This window comes from Phascolarctos cinereus, unplaced genomic scaffold (genome assembly GCF_003287225.1).
Source record: "Phascolarctos cinereus isolate Bilbo 61053 unplaced genomic scaffold, phaCin_HiC Scaffold_726;HRSCAF=1367, whole genome shotgun sequence".
NCBI classification, from domain to species: Eukaryota; Metazoa; Chordata; class Mammalia; order Diprotodontia; family Phascolarctidae; genus Phascolarctos; species Phascolarctos cinereus.
Genome location: NW_027556098.1, coordinates 56,782,195 through 56,795,588, shown reverse-complemented (window position 1 = coordinate 56,795,588; position 13,394 = coordinate 56,782,195). Strand labels below are relative to the sequence as shown.

Here is a 13,394-nt window from a genome sequence, read left to right as displayed (position 1 = left end):
AGCAGGGTTATTTATTAGGAAGCAGGGAGCCTGGTGGAATCTTGGAAGACAGTCAGAATACCCATCTCTGCTACCAAGCTGTGAAGCTCTGGACAAGTCTCTTAACCTCTCTGTCTCGTTTTCTCCCACTGTTAAGTACAATGAAGTGGTGGGGGCAGTAGACGAGGCGGTCTTTCTTAGCTCTAACAATCTATTGTGTGGCATGGAGTTTCTAAGGCCACTTTTCTCCAGGTCTCAAACAACCAGAGCCGCCCCAGCCGACCGGCCCCTCGAGGTTCCTGCCCGGCACAGACTCTCGGAGTTGCTTGAAGATTATGTAGCATGAGCCAAGACGAAAAAAAAATCGGGCATCTCATCCTCCAATTTTCCGTCATTTTCTCTCAGAGAAGGTGACTGAGCAGCGATTATTTCTCGAATGTGCACGGAGAAGGCGGACGCCGAGCTGGGCTCCACTTTGACGTAACCAGACGGCGGCCTCCAGCCTGGCATCGATCACCCGGGGTGGCGACTCTCTTCCCGCGGAGCCCGCCCAGGCTGCCCGCTCCCCCGCGGTGCCCGGACGGCACCCCTCCGCCGCAGAAGTTATTTCCTTCTCCCGCCACCCCGCCATCGGGGGAGCTCGGGGCCCCAGGCCCGGCCAGGGGAGGGCCCCGCGGCCATCTGGGTGGGGTGGCAGCCGCGCCCTCCCCTCCCCTCCCCTCCCCTCCCTCCCCTCCCCCTCCCGCTCCAGCCCCGGGGTGTGTGCGCTGGGGAAGCCATTATTACCCAGCGGTGCCAAAAGCCAACGCCTCGCGCCGAGGGAGGGGGAACCCGTGACGGCTCCTCCCTCCCTCCCTCTCCAGCCTGGCTGCACCCACGGACCCACGCCCCCAGGATCGCCGAGGCCACTCGAGGAGGAGCCACGGCAGCAGCAGCCCCAGAGAGCCGGAGCTCCCAGGGAGCTTGAGGATCAAATGGAGCCGCCCCACTTCCGCCGCTGCGTTCACTGGGCAGACGCGGCGGACGAACCCTCACACCCCGGACCTCGCCCTCTTACCCCCGCCTACTCCCAAGCCCCCTCCTCCCCCTTTCCCAAGCCCCCCGCAGGTCCCGAGGTGACACGGTCCGGACCCTCCATTCTTTTCACGAGTATATTTAACGAGCACAACCTAACATAATGTTCCTACACGTTGACAACCCTCCCCCGGACAGACGCACTCCCGAGCCAACCACAGGCTGAGACCAGGGGCCATCCCGTTCCTCCGTCACCAATCGCCGGCGGCCTTGGTGGGAGGAGTCAGAAGAGCTAGCAAGTTGAGTCGAGGCACGGCTGACGTGAGTCAACAAAGGTCACGTGGGCCCGACTCCTGGACAGGATTGGCTGTGCCGAGGCCGGGCGGGGAGGGAGGGGGGTCACGGCGGCGGCGTGGGGTTCGCTCTGTGACACAATTACAACAACTTTGTGCTGGTGCCGGGGAAGTTTGTGTCTCCAACAAATCCCCTCTGGGCGCCCCTCAGCGCCGCTCTCCGGCTTCCCCAGCTGCCCCTGCCCGCCGCTGCCCCGCACCTAACCCCCGCGATGTGACCCCAGTGTTGGGTTCCGCTGCCGTCGCCAGACCCCGACCCCTCGGGGTGTCCGCAGCCCCTGCCACCGCCGCCGCCGCGTTGTGATTTCTCGGCGCCGCCGCTCGCGGTGGAGGAGGAGGAGGAGGGTGGAGGAGGTGGAGGAGGCGGAGGCGGCGATAAAGTTGGTGTGTCGGTCCGCCCGGAGATTGGGGGGTTTTGTTCGCGGCCCCTGCCCGGGGGGGTCTCGTTGTTGGGAGTTGTTAATTCGCTGCGTTTCCATGAAATCCTGCGGAGTGTCGCTCGCTACCGCCGCCACCGCCGCTTTCGGTGATGAGGAAAAGAAAATGGCGGCGGGAAAAGCGAGCGGCGAGAGCGAGGAGGAGTTCCCCAGCCTGACAGCCGAGGAAAGAGAGGTGCTCAGCGGACTCGACAGGTACTGACCGCGGCCCGGCCCGGCCCGGGACGGGGGATCCGCGCCTCTCTCCCCCGGGGGAGGGAGGGGGGACACGGTGATTTGTCTCCGGGCGGCTGGAGGCGGCGGCGCCGTGTGCGGCGGGACCCGCTCCCCTGCCTCCGTGCCCGGCCGGCCGCTGCCATCGCCGCCGCCGCCTCCGCGGGGGCCTCCCGGGCGGCGGCCGGGGAACGCGGGAGGGAGGTGGGTGCCGACTCGGGGACATTAAAGCGCTCTCTGTTCGTCTCTCTTTGCAGCCGCCTCTTCGGATTTTTGAGGCTTCATGAAGATGGCGCCAGAATGAAGGCCCTGCTGGTAAAGGTAAGGAAGCCCCGGCAGCGAGCGGACGAGCCGGCCCATCCTCCCTCCCGACCCCGGCCCGGGCGTCGGGGGGGGGGCGGTGTGGAGACTCGGGGCCTGGCTCGTCCCCCGCTGGAACTCGGACGGACGATTGCCGGACCCCCTCGGACCTCGCCTGCCCCTTCCCCCCACGGTCCCTTTTCCCTCCCCGATCCACTCCCTGCCGCCCGGGAGGAGGAGGGGGCAGCTCGGGGCGGCCGAGAGAGGGTCGGGGGAGAGGCTGGCAGGAAATCGTGTTCCCTCCCTTCGGCCCCCGCCCCGCGACCTCCCCGGTGTGCCGCCCCCCGTGGTTATGACCCCCTTCCCCCAAAGAACATCATAGCTGAAGTCAGAGGCGGCGGCGGCCCGGAGCCAAGCCCTGGGCTCCATCTCAGCCGAGTGGAAAAAAAAAACTGCCTGTTACCCGAGCCGGGGCTGGGGCGAACCCCCCGCCCTCGAGTGGCGTGGATCTGGGGTGCGAGGAGGAGGGGAGAGGGTAAGGGCCAAGGGTTGGGGTGTCTGCCAATTTGTGCCCGAGCTTGGTTTCTCGCGCCTCGTGATTGTAAATACCCAGATATGAACGTTCCCCGGTTCTAGACGACCGGCCCAGAACCTCGAACGCTGAGCCCAGGCTCGATCCTGGCGTTTTCCTGGCCCTGGTTGCAGAGGCAGGGCGACTTGCACTTCAGTGTAACATGGCCAGGAGTTTGGATTAAAGCTGTTAACAGGGACCGCATTTGTGTACGTTTTACCTGAAGTTCAGTGAGGTGTTTACTTTTTTGGGTCCAGCTGCCACTGAAATATTGCAGTTGTGTGTATGTGTGTGCATGTGTATGTCTTTTCTTCCCGGAGCCTCCTTTACTGTCTTCTTTGCCTGGGGCTCAGTGCTGGGATTTGGGGTATGCTGCCTGTTTATTTGTGTGGAAAGTTGTTGGCCCTGTCATTTAGTTAAGTAATGGCTGCTCCTATCGGCCCAAGATGGCGGGACGGGGTGGGAGGAGAAAGTGAGGGGGGCGGGTTGGGGGGAGGGAGAAGAGGTAAACATGGAAAGAAATAGTAGCGATGAATAGGTTTCTCTATAGAAGAGTAGTCTTAACAGCATTTAATAAAAACTGTGACTGAATAGTGGCAAATCATTTCTCCTTTCCTGAGCTTGGAAACAACATTCATAAGCTTAATGAATCCTTATCAACCTGTAGCATATTTAGTAGCCTATCGGTAAGCTATTTGAACAAAGGCTGTGGAGTCTCAGTCTCTCTGCGTCAGTTTGTATCTCAAGGCTAAAGCCTTGTTGAAATATTTGTATGCCTTCATTATTTTTTTCCTCTAAAACTCAAGAGTAGGTGCCTTATGCAGTGCACCGGTGAGATGATGTTCTCTTTCCTAGTTCTGTCTATAACTTTGCATTTGACCTAACCTTGTTACATTTATAAAGAAAGTTAGTGATTAAAACCTAGCATGTTTCCTTCTATTGTTTTTGTTGTTGTTTCAGTTCTAAGGAATTTCAGTCATCATTCTAGCTCCTATCGTCTTCATTTTTTAGCGCTAATACTAATTTTTCACATCCCTGTACTTCCTCTTTAAAGTAAATAGAAGAGATTATGATTTTAGCTAACTTTTATAAGATCATTGTACTGTAAATATAACTCTTCAGAAAATACAGGTTAGTATGAATAATATACACAAGATGACTTAAACTTTTAATTAGGTTTTAATTAGAAGTAATAACACATCCTAGAAAAAATGGTTAGTGATTAGTTTTGATACCAGATGTAATCGTACAAAAAAAATTTAATGTCTTAAGCTGTGAAGTTTGTTACAGTGTGAGCATTTCAAATTTTATTTGAAAATATTTGAACTTCATAATATGATAATAACAAAGTACCAATCTAGCAACTAGTTTTGACAGCAGTTTAGAAGAAGTGACAGTCCTTTGTCATTTAGGATGGATAATTGAAAACTATTTGTGGTTGAAAAAGTTTGGCCAAATCAGTTAAATTTTAGTTCTTTTACATTACTCATTAGTTGATTATTTTTAATGGATTATAATTTTTTAAAAATGAGATCTGATGTTTATGGGGGTAGTGTTAAGTTAGCTGATTTTAAGTTGATTATCTTTGTGCCAGTAATATTGAACTTTTCAGTGGGAGTATGGTTATTATGCCTTCGTAGATGTGACCTAGTAAATCTGAAGTGTTATGTTTTAAATTTTAGCATATATGCTGGCATGAAGATAATGCTTTCTCCACCTTTTCAAGCCTATAAATCTTAAGTGTTTGCCAAAATTATCAGTTTCATAAAAATTTGGAGTATATTAGAGCTTGACAGACTATTTAGTATTTAGTTAAGATGAAAAAAGCTCAAAGCTAACCTGTATGATTGAATGAGTCTGCTTTAAGGCTCACTGGGTTGTGAGTTCCTACCCGATTAGGTCAAGACTCATTAGCCATAACATTAAAGTAACTGTTTAAGTGCAGTAAAACACTCTGAGTTTGTGGTTTCAGTGTCTTGCAATTGTTAGTTGTAGCCTGGTGAGCCTGAATATAACAGTTAAAATATGTGTTGTAAAGTACAGCACCATAACCTTTCTCACTGTTTGTTTTGGTGACTGTGCAGAATGAATGAGCTGAAATCCTGACATCGGAAGTATTTAATTATTTAGTTTCCCAGGAACATTATAGGAAGTATGAAGGGTTATGTATTTTGCAAAATGTTGGAACCATGTTGGTTTTCAGAATCTTCTGGGAAAGTTCTCTTTGGCTTGGGATGGTTTAGAAGGGTAGTCTTGCCTTCAGGACAGGTAACAGGACTGGAAAAAAATCACTTGTGTTTTCTAGTCTTCTGTTTTAAAGCCTGTGATTTTTGTGCCTCCCAACGCATGACTGATTACTGAAATGTTTTAATGGTTTTTCCCCAAATCTTCTGGTGACATCATTATTCTAGGAATGATTTATCTATTGTCATCCTCCCAATCTCTTTTTGACTCCTTGCTCTACTCCCTTTCCAATTCTCTAGGCTTGGCTCAGATTATGGGCATATTTTATACTTTATCATCCTCTTCCTCATCTTCATCATCAGAAGCAGACACTTTACATCATGCTTTAATAAGTGGTTTTTTTTAAAAGCTATTTTTTTCACATGTTTTCTTATCTGTCCCCTTCCCCTTTCCCCCCTCCATGTGTCTCCCTTGTTTTTCCATGAGGCCCAAGAATACTTTGCTCTAGATTCTCAAGTCCTTTGATGTTTGTGTATATATATCAATTTTTATAATAATAACTTCACTGACAGGCGACTTTTCTCTTTTGATGTGATGAAGCAGTCTACTTGGTTTTCAATATCTGTTGCTATTCTTAGTCTTCAATTGATTATGTATGTGGTAGGAGAAATAGTGTGATATTTAAAATATTGGGTTATACATGTATTATTCTAATTCAGTTTTAAAATCAGAGTCTTGAACAATCTTAAATAAGATGCTATTTAAACTAATGCTGACACTTAATCTTCTGATATGTAATGCAGGGGTCCTTATTTTTAATTATAGTGGAGTAGTTGAAAAGTAGGAAGTAAAACATTTTAATGGAAAAAACATAGCTATGATGACTTTTTTGTGTCTTTTAAATAATCTTTTGGGTTAATTTGGTTTTCATCAGAATAAAAAAAAGAAATGTTGAATTAAACTGTAATTAAGGTATTATGTTAGTATAATACAAGTGGGATGGGGATTCTGCATCTATATCATAGAATAATTATTAAAGTGCTCTGATAGCTATTTAGGGACAAATTTTCTTGAAATCCAGGTTTGACTTTGGTATGTTGTTAAATATTACTCTCTTATTTATACAGAGTAGGATCACCTTTTGAGATGTTATAAGTATTGCATGACAGATAAAAATGGGGATTTATTATTTTTCTTCCTTTGTGGAATATTATTGAAGTAGCTTTAAAAATATTTTTCTGGCCATTGGAACTAATTTAATGGATTTTAAAGCATTCATTTTCCAAAATTCTGGTTTTCTTGGCCTAGACAGGTTAATAGCAGCTGGCAGTAATAAATTACAGGGGTTCTTGATTTCTGGTGGTAATATTTGGAGAATTATAATTAAAATCATTTATTGCTGTGCTTTTTTTCTGTTAGCTGACGCTTAAATAGATGTGTTAATCCTTAATGTTTATGATGGTTGATGTTTCTGTTGATACATTGACAGTAGAATTATCTTGTTTAAAAGAGCTATGAACTTTACTGTGTAGAGTTTTTGAACTATACCTTTTAGACTTTATATGCTGTTTTTAGAAATTTGAAAAGTGATTTTAAAGTAAAATAAAATTTAAAAAAATTGAATTAACGTAAGTAAGGTTTTATTGTTTGAAAATTGGGTAATGAATTTGTTGTATGCATTATGTGGAATGTAGATGTATTACTGTTTTCTAGTTAGGAAAACAATCATACCTTGAAAAGTTTGATAGTGTTTACAGGTGCCTACAAAAGGTGGTACTATGCAGCCTTTGCATGAAATGACCCTCAAAAACTAGCTTGGTTTGCCTGTAAGTTGAGCTAAGGTAACAGAAAATATTTGGTATCTGAAGATGAGTTAGGAGAATACAATTTTATATGACAGGGGTTCATGCTAAGTATTATGCGGTTTTTATAAAATAAAATTACTAGGGAGCAGCTCACTGTCAAGTTAGCCTTTATTTTAAGTTATGTAGAAAAACTACATATGAAAGATCAACTCAAGTGACAAAGCATGATAATGATGGGAAAATAGCTTCTTAAATGCACAAGTTAGCACTATTTAGTGCTCTTATTTTGGGTCAGGTAAGAATAGTATCATTCATATTATATTGCATGTCTTTGATTCAGCTTTTTCATGGACCAGGCCAAATGTTATTTTCTAAATCCACAAGTAATATGAGGTCAATTTTTTTCCTAAGTAAAAAGTCAGTGGAGAGGTGCTTTGTGCTTATTGGAACTTAGGATAATGAACGTCACCACTGTGCATTATTAATAATAATATTTTTGAAATGTGGTATCTAGAGAGCTAATTTGTGTTAAGAAAACAACAGCAAATTTCCTAAGAACTGAAATGGTGGTTAGGCTATTTGTGGAACCACATGCACTTATTTGTAGAATAGTTAATTAATTAGTTTGGAGTTCATTTAATGAATACATAATTGACAATCATATATGAACTTCACATGATTTAATTTTATTTTACAGATGATTATAGTATATTCCGTATTCAAGGTCTTTAATTTTTTGCAGTCCAGTTTCCAGAAAGTTGTTAATATATTACTTATGATAAAGGTACGTTTTTAAAGTTCTTCCAAGTTTGTCAAGCTTATATTTGTTTCCAAGTTTATAGATTGATTGTCTTTTAAATATGTGAGGGGTTGAATTTTCAATTCTTGATTTAGGAATTTGCAGTGTGTGCATAACAACAACAAATATAAGTGTATGTGTGTGTGTGTGTGTGGCTTTTTTTTTAATCAGAGACTAGGTCTTTGAACTCAAATTTTTGGCGGATAGTTAAAGGAAGAGCTTATCTTCATCCTCTTCAGGATGGTAGCTATGATATTTATCTACGTATTGATATTTTTGAAATATTACATCTCTTGGAAGTGAAAATGAAAAACAAATATTTGTTTACAGATGGGAAGTAGAAAAAACGTACAGATTTGGGGGTGTGGGATAAATTATTTTACCTGTTTTCCTCTTGGCTGGGACCCTGTAGTACCTGAGGGGAGTAAGAAATGCTTGGCTTGGTTTTTCTCCTTTGCATTATATAAGGTGGGCTTTGTGATTTGATCTTGACTCCAGGCAAAAAAGGTTGTGCTTTTTATCTCTGTTGCTAACTCACCCTATGACCTTAGGGAAGATATAACTTACTGGGCCTTGGTTTATTCATTTGTAATGGGAGAGTTCAGACGTCTTCTAAAGTCTCTTCTAGCTCAAAGTTATTTGATTTGGTGTATAAAGTAAAAGAATTATATAGATTGTAGAGCTAGTTTGTTGAAAGGTGTAGCGTTTGTGGTTTTGTGTTAGATCTGTGGAATAGAAATTACAGAAATGACAAACAGTATATGATATAGCAGCATTATGTTTCTAAGAGCTGTGTTTATGGCATTACACTTGAAATTAAGTTTACTTGAAGGGCATTTGATCTGTGAGGTTGACAAAAATAGAAATAAATTAAAATAGGAAAGGAAATAATTATTTCCTACGACTTTTCTATGGTAGCCCCAGTTGATAGGAAGTACTATTATTTCATTTATTTATTTATTTTAGGCAGTTGGGGTTAAGTGACTTGCCCAGGGTCACACAGCTAGTAAGTGTCAAGTGTTTGGTCTGAGGCCGGATTTGAACTCAGGTACTCCTGACTTCAGGGCCGGTGTTCTAGCCACTGTGCCACCTAGCTGCCCCGAGTACTATTATTTTAAAAGCATGTTTCATTCATAGTTCATTTGATTCTTTTTCCCCCTTTAACTCTTTAAGTAACTTAAGAGAAAGGTAGAAAAGTATATTAGAAAAGTTGGCCTTGGAGTTGGGAAGACCTATGTTCATGCCCCTACCTCAGCCATATACTTAGTATTTTATAAATCTGGGCCTAGTCATTTAACTTCCCAGTGCCCCAGACAACTTTCTTAGACTATAAATTGCAGATTAGGTGTCCATAAAGGGTATCAACATTGCAGATGGAGTTTCTTTACTGGGACTTTTACCAATGAAATCATAGGTCTGAAAAAAAAAACCTTAGAAGAATTTCTGTAAATTTTGGTGGATTAAATTTGTTTATATTCATGTGTATATTGATAAATTTTCTTGGACAAGCAGTGGCGGTTTTAAGAAATAGATTTAGCAGATCTATGTGTACTGATGGACAACACATCAAAAGGAAAACATATCAAAACAAGACCATAGCACAGTTAACTCTTGACACTCGTTCTGTTTCCTCTATTGGGCTTCTAAAATGTCATCTTCTAAATACCTGTTTATTTACATGAAGCCTTATTTGAGATGGTAGTTATCAAATAAACAATAGTGACTTTAAAATTTTTTAAAAATAATTTATTTTTAGTTTTCAACATTCACTTCCATAAGATTTTGAGTTTTAAATTCCTCCCCTTCTCCTACCCCCCTCCCTAAGACAGCATGCAATCTGATATAGGCTTTACTTATACATTCATATTAAGCATATTTTCACATTAGTCATGTCGTAAAGAAGAATTAGAACTAATGGGAGGAACCACGAGAAAGAAGAAACAAAACAAAACAACAAAAGAAAAGAGCAAATAGTACGCTTCTATCTGCATTCATCCTGCATAGCTCTTTCTGTGGATGTGGATAGCATTTTCCATTGTGAGTCTTTTGGAGTTGATTTAGATCCTTGCATTGCTGAGAAGAGCTAAGCCTATCAGACTTTAATACTTTTTAACTGTCTTGGTGTTTTTGACCTCAGACAGTGGTCTTCTAGGATGTTAGTTTCTTAGGTGGGATAGTTGTTGCCATAATAAGAACAATAGTTGTACCTTAGAGTTTAAGGTTTACAACACACTTAATATACATTATCTCATTTGAACCTTTCAGCAGTTTTGAAGAAACTGAGATTGAGAGCTTAAGTGACTTGCCTGTGTTCAGGCAGCTAGTAAGTGTGAGAAGTGGGATTCTTGACTCTCAAGGCTAAGCCCTCAATCTTCTGCTATGCTACGTATTCCTATCTTGTCAGGTTTTTTCCTAGGTGATCAGAAAGGGCAACTCCTTCACTTTTGTACTATTTATTCTCAGGGACTTTACCACCAGGGTTAATCTCTCCATCCCCCTTTTTAAATGATGAAGAGTTATGAATGTGTATAACCTGATGCAGGGTCAAGTAAGCAGATTTTTTGTCTGTTCTGCTTTCATTTATTGACCAGTATTGATATGTATGTGGTTAATTTTCCTTCAGTAATTAAAATTCATTGGTCCTTGAACAAGGATTGCACTTTAGGAGTACTGACTTTATTATGTTATTTTATAATAATACTTGTGGATAGTTTTAAGATTAGTATGATGGGGGAGGGCATTTTGTCTCCTTCCTGCCATTCTATTACCATTGTGTGAAAGTGGAAGGACCATACAGAATGAGGGGGCTGTTTTGAAATTTAGTTCATTTCATGGGTTTTTGTGGCCAAACAATTTGTCACCAACTGGCCAAACTTTTCGTCTGACCATATCACCAAAACTCCAGTTGCTCCCTATTGCCTCTAGGATTAAATACAAAATCTTCTTTTTGGTATGTAAAGTCTTTTAAATTTGTATTCAGTCTGTCTTTCCAACATTTTTATAAATAATTTTTTTCCCTATGCGCTTTCTGTGGTCCAGCCAAACTGGCCTTTTTTCTTGTCTTCCCATCTCCCTGATTTTACATGGGCAGTAGTTCCTCTTGCCTGGAATGTCCTTCCTCATCTTAGAATTACTAGGTTTTTTTTTTTTCCCCCAAAACTGTAGAGGTGCCAGCTCATAGGTGCTGCCTTTTCTGTCTCCCCCTTGCTTCTAGTGTCACCTCTTCCCTGAAATTTATGTTATATTTATTTTATGTATATTCTGTATATATGAACATTTTATCTCTTTAAGGTCAGATAGTATTCCATGTTTTGCCTTTGCATCCCAAGTACTTATAGCACAGTGCCTGTAGATGCTTGATAAAATACTTGTTGATTTGGTCATGAGCCTCTCGGTACTTAGTTATGTTGCTCCTAACAATAGCAGGCTGTTGCCATGCCTTTATTTGAAACTTGTTTGGTTTGGCAGAACTTATAGAGCTTGTGCTTCTAGTATCATAGATTCCCAAGAACTTGGGTCTCCATGTCACAATGAGATTGGTTATCTGAATAGGACATAGATATATATAGCACTTCTGATCACAGAATATATGGAAGCAGTGCATTCCTAGAAAAAGGTTCTCTATTTTGAACCCTGTTTTCCCATTGTATCCTATTACACATTTTGAAATGATTTCCTTTTGAAAATTTTTTTTTATCATGGATTAATTAATCCATTCTTAAAATGTCTGACATGGTTTGTAACATTCTTAAATGTAAAAATTAAATGTTAATACTGGAATAATGAAAAAATTTTAAAAAAGACTCTAGCTTGTGTTTATCCTTTAAATATTCTGTAGACTTTTTAAGGTGAAGCAGCACGCTTACAAAGAAGTAAATAGAAGTCGCCATAATACACAGTTCAGGTGAATTTGGACCTGATTAAATGGCTGGACCCAAATAGTAGTTTTGATTTGATCACAGCTTAACGGGATGTCTCTAGAGTATACCTTAGGGATCTGTTCTTGTCTATCACATTTTAATCAGTAATTTGGGCATAGATTGCATGTTTATCAGATGTGTAGAATTTCTCACAGAATTAAAAGTCATATTCACCTGGGATCTAGTTGGCACATTCCACTGTCTTCCTTTTTTTTTTCTTTAAATGGGGCAACATGGGACTGTCTTAATCCTATGTTCCCTTCTCTGTGGTCTTTCAAAGGTTTCCTAATCACATCTGATGGTTGTTACAGTACCTGAGGGTGTAGTTCATTGATTCCCAGTCACCTGAACTCTTGGAAGATAATAGCTGGATTCTATACCGTATCTTACTATATTTCTGGTTATTTTGACTATCCTATTAGCCATTTTTCTCTCCTTTTCTTTTTTCTTTTTCTCCGGAAGTAAAGTGTGAGATGGTGGCTATGTTTGTCATTGAGCTTTCTGCTCCAAGAAGCAGCCCCTGTGTTTTTTCGTTTTATTCTTAATTTTACTTGCCAGACTTACCTTATTCTTACCTTTAGCATTCCTTATACTATTCTTACAGTGAATATACTATTCTTAATATGCTGTTGTGTTAATATACTATTATAATAATATGCTATTCTTACAGACTGTGTCTTACTTTTCTTTTTGTTCTCTGTTCTTACTTCCATATTTATTAAGTACCTACTACCTGTCACGTTCTCAGGATACAAAAATGAGATAGCCATTGCCTTTCAAGGACATTACATTCTACTAGGTAGTGCTGTGATGGGTACACAAAGGAGTAAGTACAAAATATATACAAAATAAATGCAGAATAAACTCTGGGGTGGGGGCTGTATATACAGCTTGTGATCACAGACAGGTCATTTAACCTTCACTCAGCTGTTTCCTCATCTGTAAAATGAAGATGATACATATAAAACCTACCTCATGGAGTTTTTGTGAGACTTTATAATTTTCAGGTGCTATGGAAATGGATTATTAATTTCTTCTCAACTTATGGGATGGAATTTGTGTAGAAACTGTCTTGGGACAAGTTGCTTTCCTGATATTTTTCTTTTGTATGTTCAGTAGGCCACTTCATTGCTGTTTTTGTAGTTAAATAAAATTGTTAGGATGTAAACATTTTTTGTTGGTTTCCTGAAAGCATCCTTGGAACAACTCCAATAGCAGATAGGATGATGGGGCTGATAAGTACTTGTCCTTTCCCCAAACGATCTCACTTTTTTTGCTAGTTTTCTGTGTTTTGAAAGGCTTTTCTTCCATGTAGCTTAGAGAGCATGAGTATTTATTCAGTATGCCATCTTCCAAAATGTTGTTAAGGTTTGTTTTTTTGTTTTGTTTTTTGTTTTTTTGTTTTTTCAAGGCAGTTGAGGTTAAGTGACACACAGGTGTAAAGTGTCAAGTGTCTGAGGCCGGATTTGAACTGAGTTACTCCTGACTCCAGGGCCAGTGCTCTATCCATCTTGCCACCTAGCTGCCCCTGTTCTTAAGTTTTTATGGATGATCATTGTTATAGTCAGACAGTTGTGGGTAACAGTTCAGTAATGGTTCTTTCTCTCTGTGATAATGCTCTGTTACAGTATTGTTTACTAGCTGAATTTTCCAGGATATATTCCTGGATATATATCCAGGTCAGGATTTTGCAGTATAGGGATTTTTCATCTATCAGGGTGATCTTCTGATGTTTAATTCTAGCCACCAGGTCATGTCTTGCTCAGTAGTCAAGGTGCTGAATTTTTGCAGCCTACTGTGCTGTGTTGCACATTTTCTG

At 41.6% G+C, this 13,394-nt stretch overlaps 1 protein-coding gene across 4 annotated transcripts in view; it reads left to right on the top strand.

Moving 5' to 3' along the window:
- The first annotated feature begins 1,560 nt into the window (after window positions 1-1,560).
- The window catches only part of KDM6A (lysine demethylase 6A), a 266,362-nt gene continuing 254,528 nt past the window's right edge, over window positions 1,561-13,394 (top strand). For 2 of the 4 annotated variants that reach the window (XM_020996047.2, XM_020996046.2), the window contains exons 1-2: window positions 1,561-1,978; window positions 2,254-2,317. In XM_020996047.2, coding sequence (XP_020851706.1) covers window positions 1,824-1,978; window positions 2,254-2,317 — 219 coding nt within the window. In that variant the 5' untranslated portion in view covers window positions 1,561-1,823. The remainder of the gene's footprint in view (window positions 1,979-2,253; window positions 2,318-13,394) is intronic. The other 2 variants (XM_020996045.2, XM_020996044.2) reach the window with 1 other exon arrangement.